Here is an 18,489-nt window from a genome sequence, read left to right on the forward strand (position 1 = left end):
TTCTTGCTGCAGTGGTGTCATTTGCAGTTTTTGCAACTAGAAAAGTAAGAACTTACTGATTTAAGAGCTTGAAAAGTACCTTTTTAAGGTGGAGTTTTTTTGTTGTTTTGCCTTTTTAAAGAAAATTCTTTTTTAATGTTTGTTTTGAGAGTGCGTACATGGGGGGGACAGAGAGAGAGAGAGAGAGAGAGAGAGAGAGAATCCCAAGCAGGCTCTGTGCTTTCCACATAGAGCCTGACGTGGGGCTTGATCCCACAAATCATGAGATCATGACCTGAGCCAGAATCAAGAGTCGGACACTTAACCGACTGAGCCACCCAGGCGCGCCCTGCCTTTAATTTTTTAACCTGAGTGTATCTTTAAAAGTAGGTCTCAAATGATATCAACCTAAAATTCCTGCTCTTCAGGAACCTGGATAATTGCTGCCTTGATTTTTTTTTTTTTTATTAATGAACCTTAGATGTGTTTAGAGAGCAGACAGAATTTAAAAGGTTGCTGTCTTACCTGTTAGGTTAGACCATATGAAATTGCCAGTAATTGATCATTTTTGACCAGTAAAAATGAGAATTTCATATAGTTCAGACTAAATCAGTATTTTAGTTGGCTCTTCTAAGATATTATATTCTAATCTAGTAAAATCGTATGTAGGCTTGGATGCAAATTTAGATGTAAGCTAAGCAATCGTGAAATTTGGCTTGTAACCAAGAGGCTGTTGCTTTTAGAAGGAGTTGCTCTGTCACGTTCTCCATCTGTTTATCAAATGTCTTGGGATGCCTGCTGTGTACCAGGCACTGTACCAGCCAGTGGGGACACAGGGAAAAGGACCGCCCCTCGTGGGAGCCTGCAGTCTCCTGGGGAAGCACAAGTCCGGGCAGTCACAGAACAAGGAACCATAGCTGTCATGGAGCCATGTACCAAAATGGGGTGGCTCCCTGGGTCTACTCCCCCAGAGTTGGGGATGACTGCAAAGGAAGGTACTCTTGAGCGGACGCTGAATTGCTGAATAGGCCTTGTTGGTCAGGGGACAGCGGGAGAGGGAGGGTTCCAGGTGGGGATGGTGGCGGTACTGTTGCGAAACTGAGAGGGAAGCCATCTCACGTGTTGGGACGTGAACTTGTCAGCTACTCAGACTCCGTTAAAGTCAACGCAGGAAATCGTGAAAGTGACAGATGAGCCATATAGACCTTAAACATTGTATCTGACTTAAAACATAAAATTTTACCCTGGTCAATTTTTTCATATAGGACTATAAGCTTTTCTTCATTTGGGGTTCCTCGATTCCCGCGTAAAGTACATCCTTACCACTTTCCAGTTTGAGTCTGTAAAGGTTCGGACACCCGCAGAGTGATCTGTTGGCAGAATCCTGTAGATTCTGTTTCTCTACCTGCCGCTCCTCTGGATCCGACAGCAGCATTATTTTAGCAGCTTGCCTTTTACCACTTTCAATTCCGTATCGTTCAGCCGTACATATGTAAAAAGTGGTTTGTTCTTAAGCCCTGTTTCCTTGATGTGTAAGACATTTAGTTAATTTTGTAACGATGAATAACAGGTACAGCGGGCACACGGCGATTGGGGCACACGCCCGAACCTGGGAGGTGTGTGCTGAGCGAGGCTGGGTGCGGCTGACTGCCAGAGCCCCCCACCCCCACCCCCCGCCTCCCGGGGACTCCGTTGTAGAGGGGCAGGGACGGTGCCAGCGCTGTGTTTTGTAAAGAGAATGGAGAGAATCAGTTAATCCACTGTGTTGCTGAGGGGACCTCTTCTGCATTAATCGTTTGAAAGAGTGGCCAGAGATGCCCTCAGGGAGTTGACGGAGGGGCTGGCAGAGGTTTGTTCTTCAGGGGGACAGCGAGCCACTGAAGGATTCCCAGCAGCCAGGAGACGGGTCCCATTCGAGAGCTCCTGCCCGGCAGCATGCGGAGGGAAGGGTGGGGAGGGCAAGGCTGAGGCTGGAGGTGGGGTGGGGGAGGCTGTTGTGGTAGTTAGATTGGAGTCCAGTGTTGGCCAGGGCAGTGGGAGCAGAGATGCAGGAGATAGGGTGGATTGGGAAGATTTAGGAGGACTTGGCAGTTGACTACAGGTAAGAGAAGGACAGATTCCAGAGGACGCATGGGTTTTTCTCTGGGCCCCCATCGTTGGCCTGAGCTGGGGAGACCTGAGATACCCCGAGGAGGGGCGGATTTGAGGGGAGGTTCTGCTTGGCCGGTCAACGAGACCTGCGTGTAGCCACCAGGTGGAGACATAGATCGTTTCATAGTTTTCTCTCCGTAGAAACTCAGGTTGGCAGGAGACATTTTATTAATTTTAAATCTTCTCTCTCAGGCAGATCAGCGGTTTGTATGGAATGGTCATCTTCTAAGAGAACTTTCTGCGCAGCCAGAGGTGAGGTCTGCTAGATAAAACTCGCTTGTCGTAGTCCAAGTTTTAGTTGAATACGTATTACAAAATGGCTGCCTAATCACCAGGGATTTTAGTAAACACTTCTCATTGAACTCACTTTATAACTTACAACCTTTGACAGGTCTACCCCCTCCCATTTTCTGGTTTGAAGAAGCCCAGTTAATTTACTCTGATCTCCTACAGAAGCCTTAAAAGAGAAAAAATACTTGCATAAAAATGCATTGCTTTCTATGAGTAAGGGAGAGAGAAAGAGAGAGAGAGAGAGAGAGAATGGGCCTCAGTGGGTGAGTGGTGGGAAGTGAGGGGCCCCAGGAGGTCCCTGGGAAAGTGAGAGCTCTGCGTTGGTCTTCAGTCATCCAGGAGAGACACGCACAGATGTCACCTTCCTCTGTCCTTCGTTCGTGCACATGCGGCGTGAACAGGGAAGCCCAGCCAGGAAGCGTAGCATATTGAATCTGGGTACATAGGTTTGCCCAGTGTCTTTACTTCTTGGCATTTGCTGTGCTTTTTTGGAAGAGGCGTATGAGCTTCCAGCAGTTAGCAGGGGTGTCTCTTTTCCCTGGAGCAGTCGAGTCGTCCTCGGCAAAGAGAATGGGAAGGGGGATAAACCTCCTGCAGCTTCACGTAGCTTTTTAGCGTTCCAGAATCTGCACACTTAGGCCCAAATGATCGTATCACGTTCTTAAACGTTTTTAATTGAAAAGACAAGGGGACATTAGAGACATTTTTTTTTCTTTAAATAGAAAGTTATCCATAAGCTTCATACCTGGTTGTATTTGCATGTTACCTCCGTGACGTGCAAATATTTTTGTATAGTATGAAAACATTTTATGTAGCACCTTTTTGTTTATTTTGAAAGCATATTTATTCCTAAATGTAATGTGTCTCTTCATTTCAGGTCCACCGGTTTGCTCTTCCCGTGTTACATGGCTGTATCCTTACATAGCGTCGCTCCTCGGTTAATGTGGCAGTCTTTATGTCAGTATTTTTCATGGGGCAGATTTAGGAACAATCCCAGTTGTATGAGGAAAGCATTTTAGAATTAATAGAAATTGCTTTTGATAACAAAATCAAACCGCCATTAACATAAAAAAATCTTAGAATAGTGGTTTACATGGGTCCCCTTTTTTTTTTTTTTTTTAAATGAGCTCTTTAGACTGAATTATTCTCTCTGTTCAAGAATTCTGGGGCTGGCGGTTTAAAGAAGGAGTACGCACACTTTGTTTTGTCTTCATTCGATTCTGTCCCAATAAACGAAGTAGTTCAAAGAGTAGTTTGAGCCTGGCTATTACAAGGAAGACTTCCCCTTCCCCTTAAAAGAGTTAGATTGAGGAACTAGGGTGACCAGCGATGTGGAGAGGAGAACGAACATGAAAATTTATATTGGTTATGCGAAATAACGAATCTGTGAGAATAGATGCTACACAAAGAATAATGCTCACCGGGGAAGGTCTGCGCACATGCAGAATTAATCATGAGTATCCAATTGTAAGTTCGTTTTATATTTTTTTAATATTTACTTATTTTGCGAGAGAGCGAGTGTGTGCTCACGGGGCAAGGGCAGAGAGAGAGGAACCCAAGCAGGCCCCACCCTGTCGGTGCAGAGCCCGATGTAGGGTTCAGTAGCAGGAACAGCAAAATCATGCCCTGAGCCAGGATCAAGAGTCGGCTTAACTCTTAACCGACTGCGCCACCCGGACACCCTGTTGGTTCACTTTAAAAACTTGCCAGCGACATCAGGATTAAAATAGGGAAGCAGAGTGAGCTGCCGTTAAAGGAGAAGTCTGCCACTGAGTGCCCATAGTCAGCACTGTGATTTCCCTGCAGAAACGGAGGTGATCTTTGTATCAGGTACCCCCAAGAAGTTTACTAAGGAAACAGTCTGTGGTTTATATGCTCATTACGTTAATATGATGTCTTTAAATTATTCTTGTTATACTTAAAGAAAAGCAGAAAAAGTTGGAGGAAACATTTTTCACAGTTGTGGGAGAATAAAAATCAGAAACTCTGGGGATGAAAGCTCTTGTTTACTCGGTGTCTGTGCCCCCTCCCCTTCCCTGGAATATTTCCAAGTTCTCCTAAAACTGAAATAAGCAACATATCTAGGTAGTGCTTTTAGGGATTTGGGACAGTTGTGTGTGTGTGTGTGTGTGTGTGTGTGTGTGTGTGTGTGTGTGTTTCTAAAATGAGATTGTGAATGGACAGATGGACAGCAACATCAGATGAGATTACTTTTTCTGGGTGATTTTAGAAACAGCCTATCTGTTTGTTTAGCTTTAAATCTAAAGCCTTAAATTCGCCTTTGTTTAACGCAGTTTCAGTGTTTGACATGCATGGAGAGAGATAGGCGGGAACAGAGGCCTGGAGGCAGGAAAGGGGGAGGTGGGAGCCTCTTGGGGGAGGAGCCGAGTCCAGGTTATGCCCGGCCTTGTGCGCTTTGTCTGCAGTGTAACCATGACAAGAAACTTGGGATTCGCCGAGAGGACTGGCATGGTGAGACGGTCACTGTGACGGAGACAGAGAACAGGCCAAAGGCGGCCATGGGAGGATACAGGGGATAATTGGAAGACAGTTGCAGTAATCCAGGTGTGAGAGGTCGTGGTACCCGGGACCAGGACCGTAGCAGTGACACTGGTGGAGGTGGCCAGGTTCTAGAACCTTCTGACAAATTGTACGTGGGGAATGCAAGAAGGGGGTTTGGCATGAATCCGAGGTCCATGGCCAGAGTAAGTGGAAGGGAGCCCTCCTCTGGAGTGTGGAAGAGCCTGGAGGCGGGAGGGAGGCCAGAGGGTCCAGAGTCCCATTGGGACGCGCTGAGCTTGAGGTCTGTGTGGCTTCTAAGTAGGGGTGTCATGGAAGCAGATGGATTCAGGGACTGGCCTCTGCGAGGGAAGTTCACGTTTGGAGATATAAATTTGACAGTCCTCTGGGCACAGACGGCATTTAAAAAGCCACAAAGCTGATGAGCTGATCGAAGGAATACGCGTAGAGAAGAGAAAAGGTCTTGGAGAAACAGAGAAGGTGGCCTGGAGGGAGTTCTAGAGAGCGAGGAAATGCTAGAGCCACGGACTGTAGGCCTCAGTGAGGACAAAGGGCCTGTGGAGTGGGGGCGTCAGTGTGAGGGAGCGCGAAGGGCGGGAGAAATGAAAATGAAGCAGCCAAGGCCAGTGAGGAAGAGGGGACCACGCAAGTGAGCGCGGGGTCCCCGAAGCAAGTGAGAAGACCGTCTGCAGGCACGGGGGTCATCGGGTGCTGGTTGGTCAAATACGGGCATTCGAGAGGGACCTTACGTACCTGCTTCCCCCACCCTCCCCCCCAAATGGGAGATGTTACCAGATGCCGATGAGAAGGATTTGGAGAAGGGGAAAACGGAAGGTGAGAGCACAGTCACACGCTGCAGTGATGTCTGTGAGCGTGTGACAGGTGGAGGCTGGTGCCCGGGCCCTCTGCCATTGTGGGTGGGAAGCAGACGTGTGTACGCGGATGCTAGTTGGCAGACAGGTGTGGTGGGAGCCTGTGGGCCTGGCTCTCATTCCCCCAGAGGAACAGGAAACAGTGGTGTGAGTGGAGCGAGAGAGGGTTGTGGCAGGCTGAGAAAGTGTGGCCTGGGCACCCAAGTGGCAGTGGATGGCCCTGGGCGGAACTCACTGGTAAAGACCGGAAGGAAGTAAATGTACTCACGTGGTAGAAGTTACATCATGGTGATGAGATGCTGTATGATTTTTACTTTCTCGTTTCTTCCGTGCTCTCTGGATTTTCTAAAGCATGTGTAGATTTGTCTTGTAATCAGAGGAAATGATTCGTAAAGCAGTCCGTCCTATTCTATGCTACGCTTAGTTCTCTAAGGGCAGGCTCCTGTCTGACTCATCTTTGTGCCCTGGCCCGAAATAGGGAATGGGTGAATGAGGGAAAGAATAAATACTGCCTCGGATTCTTGTTCGGTGCTGTGGGTTCTAAGGAAAAGTGAATTGGGAGCTCAGGATGAGTCAGTGTTACGTCTGATGGTATCAGGTCAAAGAGAGGGATGAATCATTAGGAATTCATACCGCTCGTGTCCCTCAGTACCATCATTTTGTTTGTTCACCATTCTCTTGCGGACTTACCAGAACTTCCCCTGTGCCTACCCAGTAGGTTTATACCAGGAGGTGTTTACGGGAGTGTTCACAGCACCACTTACTAACCTAACGTGAGTTCCGTCAGAGAAGAGTTAGGGCTTTCGCAGTGTGGTCCTCACAGATGGCGCAGGGCACTGAGGAGGAGGGGACTACTGGCTCACGCGGTCCCAGCATGAATCTCGGGAACCTACTGGTGGAAATAAGGGCTGAAGTTTATCAAGAATGTGGTGCTTTTTTATAAAACTCAAATATAAGCAGGCCGTGTATTCTTAAGTCACGGTCGCGGGTGGTGAAATTAAAAGGCAGGATGAAGGGGTGCCTGGGTGTCTCAGGTTAAGTGTCCAACTCTTGATTTCAGCTCAGGTCGTGAGCTCGTGGTTCGTGAGATCGAGCCCCACGTCAGGCTCGACATGTCTCATGTCTGTGCTGACAGCGCGGAGCCTGCTTACTTCTGGGCAAGAAAATACTTGGATGCGTTGGAGAAGGAACAGATAATTAGACTCAGGGTTTCGGTACTGTTCTGAAGTTGGACAGTAAGTTCGTAGATAATTTATTGAGTCAAGTTACATGTTAAGAAAGTGTTACCTATAAAAAAGAAGCATGGGGCAAACCCAAATAAATGAGGAAGGAAGGAAGATAAGGCCGTTGAGACGATGAAAGAAGCCTGTCTTTCTGTTACCCGTACAGACAGATGAAGCATTGGTAGAGACCAAGAGTCAGAGTCGTCCTTTAGAGAACTTGGCACTTCCTGATACAATCAGATGACAAGTATAGCCCGTGGCCTGGCAGTGCCGTCCCCACGTCCGGGTGCAGGGACGTCTGCCGCCCCACCGATGCCAGCTAGAACCGGAAGCAGCCTGGACAGTAGGACGGACAAGCCAGTGCGGCCAGTAGGCACGCGGTGGATAGAACACGGCCGTAGCAGCAAGCGAGCCGCACGCGTGTCGTGGAACAGATACGGCGAGCCCGGAGAGCATACGCAGGAGAGTTCCTTTTATGTGAGAAGGGTTAAAAACGATCCGCCTCAACCACAGATTGCTCGGTGCAGAGCTAGAAAGACCAGCGAGGGAGTGATGGGGCTGAGTGGGTGGTGGTCCTCACTTGGAGGGCGGGACGCAGGGGAGCTAGATGCAGGGGGGTGACTGACCGCTCTGGGTGCTTGGGGGTGCTGGGGGCACACGCGTGGGTGGGCGTGTGCATGTATGTGATGGTTTTTGTGACGCTCAGACATCCTTCACTGCGATCGGCCGTGTTGGCCAATTCTAAGCATACGGTTCAGTAAGTGGCATTTCATTCACAATGAGGCACCAAGAGCATCAGACCATCTCCTTCAGCCCAACCGCAAGTCCTCTGTCCCTGAAGCAGTAGCTCCCCAGACGTGGCTGTTTTTGTAAATACTTCGATACACTGTGTATTTTTTTCTCTTTATTGTATCTCCTAATAACACCGTTTTAACGGAAGAGGTCCGCCCTCTCCAGAAGCTCCTTCACCCTGGCCATGAGGTGGAGAGGCCCGTGCCTCGGGAGTTTGCAGGGGTGGAGGCCTCTGCACGGCCGAGCGGGAGCGGGCGAGTGTCCAGCTCGTGCCATTGCCGGGTCTGTTGGGGACACAGTTTTTATGTTAGGAAAAGCTTTTGAGGGAGCTGCTCGTTTTCCATCTGCAGTTTCACTTTTCCTGTTTCAAGGAAAAAGTAGAGTCAAAGTGTGTTGGTGGATAATCCTTAATTCACAGTTTGATCTGTAAATCTTCACGGGCTTACCGTTGTGGGTACTTTATATTCGTCATTAACGGATATGACGTATTTTTGTTTTTCTTTCAAATTGCAGTAGCCAGGTCCCCCCTCCCCCCCCCCTTTTTTTTTCCCATTTCTTACTTGAAGGCAAAACTATTTTAAAGTTATGTTTTTCATTCAGGGTAGGTTTTTTGGTGATGTGGGTAATACTTTACTTTTAGAAAGCGGCTGAGGCTAGCAGGGAAAGGAAATCATATTATTTAAATAGAAACAGTGTAGTGAACCACTTAAACATACTGTCTGTATGTCCTTGTATATAGGCTTGCTGACTTGACCAAACTTCACAGTTGAATAGCACAGTGCTAAAGGCTCATGAATATTCACGAAGAACGCCAAAAGAATGCATATTTTTCACCCTTTTTTCTCCTAAAGATGGAGGCGTTCTGGCTGGGGTAAATAGACTCAAATGTCACCTGGAAATAATGCATACGATTTCTGTAAATGTTATATTTTTCTTAATGGAGCTAAGTTATTACTATGCACTCGTGTTCTATTAACGGAAAATACTTTGATTGGATTCTCATCTCGAGGAGGAGTTGTTTCAGAGCTGGTGTGCGCTATTATGTAAGAGGTGAGGTTCACTTTGTCAGCGTGATTCAGTACCCGGTGGTCTCTGTCCCTCATCCGTGTTTTGTCCTACGGTGACTCGCATGTAACCTTTCGTATTCTGTTTCCATTATCATTTGATAGCCTCACTAAATATTTATCTCCTGCTTCATTATAATAGTTAGGTAGGTCTTCTGTGCTTTAACCCAGCTACTGCAGTTACAGCGGAGATGTTAATGAGACCCTGTAGGCTGCTTCTTACCGCTTTGAGAGGAATTGTTCATGTTATTTGCCGGATGTCTGAAAGCCAGCTGGACTCTGAGTAGTTCTCAGTAACCTAAACTCATGTCAGAAAGTATTTTCTCTTAATTGCTCTTGGCTCCTTTGCATGCGTAAAGCTAGACCTCTGACCTTATGCCTGCAGCTTTAAAGATTTGCTTTCTGAGCATTTAGCCCCTAGGGCTTGTACTAGCAACATGCTAATTTGCTTAAACCCAGCTTTTAAAAGCTCCCTTGAAAATTAGGGACATTATGAAAAGGAGTTTCTCTGACTCGTCTTACTTATTTATTTTTTTTTATAGGCCAGGCTATATCGGGATGAAATCCTATGGACCGTTAGATAAATTGTAGAAGTTTTAGGCCAGGAAGTTGTCAAGGTTATTCCCTTATTACGGGTGAACTAGCAGAAGAAAGGCACTTAGTAAGTGACCTGGCCAAGATCGCAGAACCAGAATTGGAGTTAGCGACTCCTTCCTGAGTAGATTGTTTTGGATGGAGACGTATGTTGAATTAAAATTTTTGAGTAAGTAATGTATTCACATAGTTCAGGTACCAAAAAGTATACGCATATATGCAGCAAAAAACATTTCTCGTTTTTTGAGCCCATCCACTCGATGTTCCTCCACTACCAGCCAATCAGTTGTTAGTTCCTGTTTATCCTTCCAGATCATTTTTACGCTGTTACGGTTGTATGTTCTCCTTCTCCTCTTACAGACATTGATTGTATGCTCTGCCCATTTTCTTGCACCTTGTTTTTTTCTGTTTTTTAAATCCATATATCTTAGAAATCTTTTCATAAAGGTCTGCCTCCCTTTCTGTCTCTCTCCCTCCCTCCCTGCACCCTACCCCCTCCATGCACACCGACCTCACTCTCATTTCTAAAAATATTCCGTAATGGGAATTACGGAAAGAACCAAGTATACGATGCTTCTGACAAGTAATTTTAGCAGGTATTGAGTTCTTAAAAAAAAAAAAAAAAAAAATTGAAAAGCCGGGAGGCACGCCTGGCTGGCTCATCGGTGGAGCAAGCGACTCTTAATCTTGGGGTCATGAGTTCGAGCCCCGTGTTGGGTGTAGAGATTACTGAAAAATAAAATCTTAAGAAAAAGAAAAAGTGTTGAGAAAGCATTTCACTGCTAATTTGATTCAGTAATTTTGTCCCCATCAATATTAACAAAAACAGCTACCTCACCTCAAAATGTTGTTTGATAAATAGATCAAATAGAAAGGACATTAAGAAATATCTGAGGTGGTTAAAAATAGATCCGATAGGATATTAGGAAATATCTGAGGTGATTAAAAATCTATTGATTTTTTTTTTTAATTTTTTTTTAATGTTTATTCATTATTGAGAGATAGAAACTGAGCATGAGCAGGGGAGGGGCAGAGAGAGAGGGAGACACAGAATCCGAAGCAGGCTCCAGGCTCTGAGCTGTCAGCACAGAGCCTGACGCAGGGCCCGAACTCACCAACCGTGAGATCATGACCTGAGCCGAAGTCGGACGCCCAGCCGACGGAGCCACCCAGGCGCCCCAAATCTATTGATTTCTTAATGATAACTTGGTAATTTGAGTTCAAGACTAGCTTGAAAGTTGCCTTTACAAGCTTTTCATAATGAAAATAGCGTATGTAAACAGGATTGTACAGGAAGGTTTCAGGTAATTGGATGGAGTAACTGATGTCAAGACTAAACGCTTTGGAGCAATGGTTTTCAAACTAGGCTTTGTGGGTATGTTCATGAAGTTACAGGGGTTCTAGCACCATTCAGGTATTGTGTTTTCATTTTGATAATTAAAATCATTGTAAATGTTTGTTGGACCCTTTGCATTATTATAATGAAATACTGTCAACCTGATGACCCACATTTGCATTTGCTGTTTTAACTTTCAAAATAGTATTTTTCAAACTGGGATCTATGTATATACTTTCAGGGGTCCTTGAAAATTTGACTTTAAAAAAAATTTTTTTAACATTTATTTTTGAGAGAGAGAGACAGTGTAAGCAGGGGAAGGACGGGGAGAGAGGGAGAGACACAGAATCTGAAGCAGGCTTCAGACTCTGAGCTGTCAGCACAGAATCTGACATGGGGCTCGAACTCACGGACTGTGAGATCATGACCTCAGCCGAAGCTGGACACTCAACTGACTGAGCCACCCTGGTGCCCCAGAGAATTTATTTTTTCTTGAAAATATTTCTCAAGTTTGAAGGACGCTGTTTTAGAGGAATTGTGTATGTACAAACAACTGACACGTTAGTGACCCACTTCACCTGTTTATTGATCGGTCGTTAATACCCCCCTTAAGCCTGTTCAGAGGAGTGAGCCACTGGTAGCTTTCTGATCATGGACCATGTGTATGTCTGAAATTTATTTTTACAAGTACTTTCTCACTAACTAGAGTCGACTTAATTCCTTCCAAGTTAAACTGGATGTGTTTCTTACGTCATAAATATCGTTAACTTTAACTTTTTTCCAATTCAGGAATTGATTCTGAAGGCCATGCAGCCAACTTTGTAGAAACAGAGCAAATTGTGCACTACAATGGGAGCAGGGCTTCTTTTGTGCAGGCAAGTGGCAAGTGGATGTGTCTGTGAGGCAGCCCGCCAGCTGCTGCTTTTGCTTGGATCGTAATCTTCTGCACTGTTGTTGAAATTGCCCTCCTCCTTGCTGCTTTTTAAAGCGGCACCATCTACAATGTGGAAAAAGTTCACTCAGTACAAGCTACTCCATTAACCTGGCACTCACCTGCCCTTGAATTGAGTCCCGAAGGAGAGGGGAGGGGAGGAGATTCAAAGGTTACGGAAGGGAGCCGCCTGTCTGCCCCACCCTCCAGACTTCAAGGCGCTGGTGATGGGGCCCCTGCCCGTGTGATGGCTTTTCCCACCCTGCACTTCTTCGTGGGACAGCCTGTCTCTTGTTGTCTCCTTGTGGGGTCATGGGTCATTTGCTGCTCCAGAGGAACAGCAGTGGCTCAGGCTATTCACAGGTTCATGAACTACTCATTTGGGAATGAATAAAGCAGTTTCTGGTTTTATCATAATACCATATTCTGTAAGACATAACTTACTAAGTTTTACTTGTAGATAAATTGATTTATTTTAGAGTTTAGGGGAAACAGAACTGTTTGTTGCCCAGGGACCAGGTACATAAAACCAAGGAGAAAAAGTCCTTTCCGAATACATTCCTACAAAATAGGAACTTGGGGAGTAGGCAAGTTCACGGACTCTTTCATGGTTGTAGGTTGTATTTAATTTTTTTCCTTTGTAGTCAGTGACACACACGCGCCCCTGACAGTAAGTTAGCTGAGACAGTAAGTTAGCTGAGACAGGTGTGTGTGTGTGTATTTTCATATTTTCACATTTCTCTCTCTTTTCTTTTAGACTCGAGGATCAATACCACTTTTCTGGTCTCAAAGACCAAATCTCAAGTACAAACCGCTGCCGCTGATCAACAAAGTAGCAAATCATGTGAGTATCTTCTGTGCTTTTTTCATTGGCTAAAAATAGGAGCTGAGTGGCATCATAGTTTGCATGTGGAGCACATATTTATTTCTTGCACGTCAGAATTCAGCATCTCTGCCGCCTCTTTCCTAGGTTCTGGCGCCCAGTGAACCTCTGACCCACGGGCTGTAGGGACGGCCTGTTGGAAATGCAGAGAACAAGCTGATCGAACGGGATGGCAAATTTAGATTTTTGAGCTCTCGTAACATTTGCCGCTTCGTGCTGTTCCGAGTACCTAGTGTATTCTGTTTGACGTTGTGCGCAGAACGAAAGTATAGTATTGCGGCTCAAAATTGAATGGCTTGGAGTTAGTTTATCACATGGTATTTAGGGGACCTGGTCTCAATTGTAGTGCCATTCTCTTGAATATACAAATAGGACGTTTAAGGAGATCCTTTAAAAATTTTCTAAATGTTCTTACAGTATAATCTGGTAAAGTGTGTAACCCTTTTTTCTTTCTAGATGGATGGTTTCCAAAGGCATTTTGATTCCCAAGTTATTATTTATGGAAAACAAGTAATAATCAATCTGGTATGTGTCTTACATGTTTCTTGGGGGAACAAAACAAAAAACGTCTTAAAATATGTAACATCTATCATTATAACTGTTTTTAAGTGTGCAGTTCAGTGGTATAATGTGTTTTACAGTGTTGTGCAACCATCACAATTGACCGTTGCCAGAAGTTTTCATCATACCAAACAGAAACTCAGTATCCATTAAACAGTAACTCCTCTCCCGTCAGCCCCTGGTAACTGTTCTACTAGCTCTCTTTATATTTTCCTATTCTAGGTACCCCACGTAGGTGGATCATAGAATATTTATTCCTTTGGCTCTTGTTTCTTTTACCGACTTAATGTTTTTAAGGTCTGTCTGTCCATGTTACAGCACGTATCAAAATTTCATTCCTTTTCAAGACTGAATGACACTCCATTGTATGTACCATATTTCGTTTACCCATTTGTCTGTGGATGGACATGGGGTTGTTTCTGCATTTTAGCTGTTGTGAATAATGCTGCTCTGAACCCTGGTGTGCAAGTATGTAGTTGAGTTCCTGCTTTCAGTCCTTTTAGGGCAACACCTAGAAGTGGAATTGCCGGATTGTATGATAGTTCTAGGTTTAACGTTTTAAGGAACCGCCGTCCTGTTCTTGACCGTGGCTACGCGTCTTACATTCCCACCGGCAGTGCACCCGCATTCCAGTTTCTCCACATCCTTGCCAACACTTGGATTTTTCAGGATTTGTTTTGTTTTTTGATTATAACCGTCTTTTTGGGGGTGGAGTGCTATGTCATAGTGGTTTTGATTGGCATTTCTCTGGTGACTAATGACATTGAGCACCTTTTCATGTGCATATTGGACATTTGTAGGTCTTAGGAGAAGCATCTTCTCAAGTACTTTGCTCACTTTTAATCAGGTTGTTGTTTTGTTGAGTTATGGTAGTTCTTTATATATTCTGGAACGAATCCCTTCGTAGAGATGCTTTGCAAATATTTTCTCCCATTCTTTGGGTTGTTTTTGAGAACTGCTAGTTGTAGGTCTATTCAGATTTTGTTTTTTCACGATTAACGTTTTGGTAGATTGTTTCTAGAAATGTGTCCATTTCATGTAGTTGTCCAGTTCATTGACATACAAATGCTCCTAGAATTCTCTTATAAACCTTTTTATTTCTTCAGAATTGGTAGTAATGTACTAGAATCATTCCTGATTTTAGTAAGTTGAGTCTTTTTTTTTTCTTGGTCATTATAGCTAAAAGTTTGTCAATGTTGTTGATCTTTTCAAAGAACCAAATTTTGGTTTCAATGGTGTCTCTCTGGTTTTCTGTACTTTATTGTATTTATCTCTGCTCTAATCTTCATTTGCTTCCCTTTGCTAGCTTTGAGTTTCATTTGCTCATCTCTTTCTGGTTCTTTAAGGTGAAGTCCTTGATTTAAGGTCTTATTTTTTTAATGTGTATGTTTATAGTTGTAAATTTCCTTTGGTGTACTGCTTTTGCTGTATTTCATAAGTTTTGGTATATTTTCAGTTGTCTCCAGTTATTTTTTAGTTTCTCTTGTGATTTCTTCCTTAACGAAGTGTTTAAGAGTGTGCTGTTTAATTTCCACGTATTTATGAAATTTCTGGTTTTCCTTGTTATGAGGGTTAGAAGGGTTTCTGATCCATTCCACCGTGATCAGAAAACATACTTTGTATGACAGTTATTTTAAACATAGGTAAGACTTGTTTTGTGGCCTAAACATAATCTATCTTGGAAACTGTTCATGCATGCACACTTGAGAAAAATGTATCTTCGGTGGTGTTTTGGGTGGAGTGTTTGTTTGCTGGGTCTGATTTGTCTGTGGTGTTTAGCTTCTCTGTTTTCTTGTCGATCTTCCGTCTGGTTGTGCTCTCCATTGTTGAAAGGGAGCTGTTGAAATCTCTAAGTGTTATTGTAGACATGTTTATTTCTCTCTTCAGTTCTTTCAGTGTTCCTTCATGTTTTTGGGCTCTGATGTTTGGTGCACATATATCTCGTGTGTTTGAGCTTTTTGGTGAATTGACTCTTTTATCACTATATAGTGTTCTTGTTTGTCCTCATAACAGGTTTTGACTTAAAGTCTATTTCATCTGATGTTGATAGAGCCACCCCTGCCCTGTTTTGATTACTATTTGCACGGACTATCTTTCCATCCTCTCCTTTTCAACTAATTTGTGTCTTTTGATCTAAAGTGAGTGTCTTGTACAGCATATGGTTGGATCAGATTTTTTAATTCATTCTGTCTGTGCCTTTTGATCAGAGAGTTAACCCATTTATATTTAAAGTAATTACTTATTTGTAAAGACTTATTTCTGCCATTTTGCTCTCTGTTTTCTGTATGTCTTTTTTTATCCCTTGTCTCCCTCCATTACTGTCTTCTTTTGAGTTGAAGTTTTTTGTACTTCTGTATTTCGATTACCTTCTCGTTTTCTTTTGTGTATATTCTACACATACTTTCTTTTTGGTTACCGTGAGGATTACATATAATGTCATGAAGTTATAATATTTAATTTGAATTGATACCAACCTGACTTCAGTTTGCTTACAAAACTCTACTCCTGTAAAGCTTTGTCCCTCCGCTTTATGTTATTAATGTCTCACATTACATCTGTTTCCTTTTTGTTCCCGGTAACATAGATTGATAAATTTCTTTTAACGCATTTGACTTCTAAGTCCTGTAGAATGTAAAAAACAAAACAAAACCAGACATACAGACCATTAAGGCTGCCTTTTATACTTGTCTTTGTCTTTACCTTTGTGGGAAATCTAAATACCTTCCCGTGGCTTTGGGCCGCTCTGTACGTTTTTTTTTTCATTTCAACCTGTAGGGGACGCCTTTAGCATTTCTTGAAGGACAGTTTTGCCACATAGAGAATTTTTGGTCTCCAGGTCTCTTCTTCCAGTACTTTATAAAAGTTTATTTATTTATTTTGAGAGCGAGTACGTGAGCACAAGTGGTGGGGGAGGGGCAGAGAGAAAGGGAGAGAGAGAATCCCAAGCAGGCTCCACTCTATCAGCGTGCTGTCAGTGTGGAGTCCTAGGAGGAGCTCAGACTCCCGGACCGTGAGCTCAAGACCTGAGCGGAGATCAAGAGTCGGACGCTTAACCGACTGAGCCACCGGGAGCCCGTCTTCCAGTACGTTAAACATATCAATCCCCCTGCCTTGTGGTCCCCAGGGTTTCTGAAGAGAGACTGACCTGTAATCGTATTGAGAATCCCATGTCTGGGATGCATCTCTTCCCTCTTGTTGCTTTCCAGGTCTCGCTCTGTGTTTCAGTAGTTTGATTATAATGTGCTTAGCGTGGGTTTCTTTGGGTTTAGCATACTTGGAATTGGGTGATCTTCTTGGATCTGAAGATTTATGTCTTTCATCAAATTTGGGAGATGTGGGGCCATTTTTTCTCTTTAAAAAAGATCTTTACTCCTTTCTCTCTGTCTTTTCCTTCTGGGACCCCCATAATGGGTGTGTTATCCCTGGCGGTCCCCAGACATCTCCTGGGCACTGTTCACTTTTCCCCATTCATTTCTCTGTCTGCAGCTCAGACTCGGTTATTCCATCCACGTCTCGTCTTCCAGTGCGCGATTTGATTTTCCTCCCGTGCAAATGTGCTCTTGAACTCCTCTCGTGAATGTTTGGTCTCCGTTTTGTACTTTTCAGCTCTAGACTTACTGTTTAGCTCCTTTGAAATGTTTGTTTCTTCACTGGTTATCTTATTTTATTCATATACTGTTTTCCTGGTTTCCTTTCATTCTCTGTTTTCCTTGAATTCTGAGCATATTTAAGACACTGGTTTTAACCTTTTTTCTGATAAGTCTTCTGCAGGCGTGATTTCTGTCACTTTATCCTTTTCCACTGACTAAGCCTTGTTTTTCTATTTTTTGTGTGTGCCTGGATATTTTTGTTGTTGAAAGTTGGGCCCTGGGTGGGTTGTAATGTGGTAACTCTGGAAGTCGGGTTCTCCTCTCCCAGGGTTTTACGGTGTTTTTGTTTTCGTTTTCCTTTCAGTTGTTGAAGGCTGTGGCAATCCATTTGTTTTGAGACCTGTCCAAACCATTTTTGAAAAGACTATCCCCTTGTTGTGTGCGCTCACTGAAGCCTCTGTTCTTTTAGCTCATGTTCAGCTAGTGTTTTGACAGAGATTGCTTTGAATGCCGGGAACTGAAACAAAGAATAAAACAAAAAAGAGAGAATAGCCCCTTTCCCGGACTGTGCAGACTGGTTCTGTGCTGGAACAGTTTTCCGCTGGCTGCCCAGGCTTGCTCGAGCGCAGGGGGGTCAGTCTGAGGGGAGGGCTGTCCCTAGGTCTTCTCGGGCCTTTGTGAGTGTGCATCTCACCTGGGTGTACACGTGGCTCTCTAAAATCCTCCCCCTACCTGGCTGCTTTGGAAGGTCCTAATTTCTCAAAAAGCGTCACCCCAGCTTCTTTCTCAGGCTGTAGATGGTCTCTTATGTTTCCCAAAACTCCCTGCTCGAGGCATCTGATGGCCCGTGGTGCTCTTGTAGCCTCCGCCTCCCTCCTGCTTGTGTTCCTGGTTACGTGAGACAGAGACAAACAGGCCGGTCCTTCAGGTCAGAACAAAACGCACAGGGCGATTTGCCAACAAGGGCTGGTCCTCTCTCCTGTTGGAGGAGGGGAACTGAGAACCTGGTTGCCGTTTTTTTGAAGTTTATTTATTTTTGTTTATCTTGAAAGAGGCAGAGACAGTGCAGCAGGGGAGGGACAGAGACAGGGAGAGAGAGAATCCCAAGCAGGCTTCACACCGTCAGTGCAGAGCCCGATGCAGGACTCGAACTCATGAACTGCGAGATCATGAGCAGAGGGGAAACCAAGAGCTGGACGCTTAGCTGACTGAGCCGCCCAGGCGTCCCCTGGTTGCCATTTCTTAACACTTAAGACCGAGACCCTCACTGCCCCAGGGATGGGGTGGGGTGAGGGCAAGGAGAAATGGCACAAAACCGTCCCACAGTTTTGAAGAGAGCTTCTTTCTGATTGGGCATTTGCTCAGTTGCCTCTTAAACGTTTGGTTTTCCAGAGCTCCTACAAAGTTGGCTCAGACGGCTTCTGTTGTGTCAGCGTTTCTGTGAGAGTATGGAAGCTTGGAGCTTCCCGGTCCTCCGTTTTGCCGATCTCACTCTCCCCTTTTAAAGGAACTTAAAAGAACGCTGTGGTGTTTTTGTTTTTTTACAGGTTAACCAGAAGGGCTCAGAGAAACCACTGGAACAGGCATTTGCAACAATGGTGTCTTCCTTGGCGAGCGGAATGATCAGGTACCTCCCTAGAAATCTGTGCAGGTCTTTTCAGATCAGATGTGTACGTACATGGCCTTCAGCCCCGCCCCCGGG

At 44.5% G+C, this 18,489-nt stretch overlaps 1 protein-coding gene across 1 annotated transcript in view; it reads left to right on the forward strand.

Moving 5' to 3' along the window:
• The window catches only part of SACM1L (SAC1 like phosphatidylinositide phosphatase), a 59,433-nt gene that overhangs the window by 23,219 nt on the left and 17,725 nt on the right, over window positions 1–18,489 (forward strand). Inside the window, exons 6-12 of the mRNA XM_040445106.1 lie at window positions 2,323–2,382; window positions 3,299–3,332; window positions 8,777–8,878; window positions 11,612–11,697; window positions 12,511–12,597; window positions 13,093–13,161; window positions 18,335–18,414. Coding sequence (XP_040301040.1) covers window positions 2,323–2,382; window positions 3,299–3,332; window positions 8,777–8,878; window positions 11,612–11,697; window positions 12,511–12,597; window positions 13,093–13,161; window positions 18,335–18,414 — 518 coding nt within the window. The remainder of the gene's footprint in view (window positions 1–2,322; window positions 2,383–3,298; window positions 3,333–8,776; window positions 8,879–11,611; window positions 11,698–12,510; window positions 12,598–13,092; window positions 13,162–18,334; window positions 18,415–18,489) is intronic.

Source organism: Herpailurus yagouaroundi, unplaced genomic scaffold (genome assembly GCF_014898765.1).
Source record: "Herpailurus yagouaroundi ecotype Mexico unplaced genomic scaffold, PumYag 193, whole genome shotgun sequence".
In the NCBI taxonomy this organism is placed as follows: Eukaryota; Metazoa; Chordata; class Mammalia; order Carnivora; family Felidae; genus Herpailurus; species Herpailurus yagouaroundi.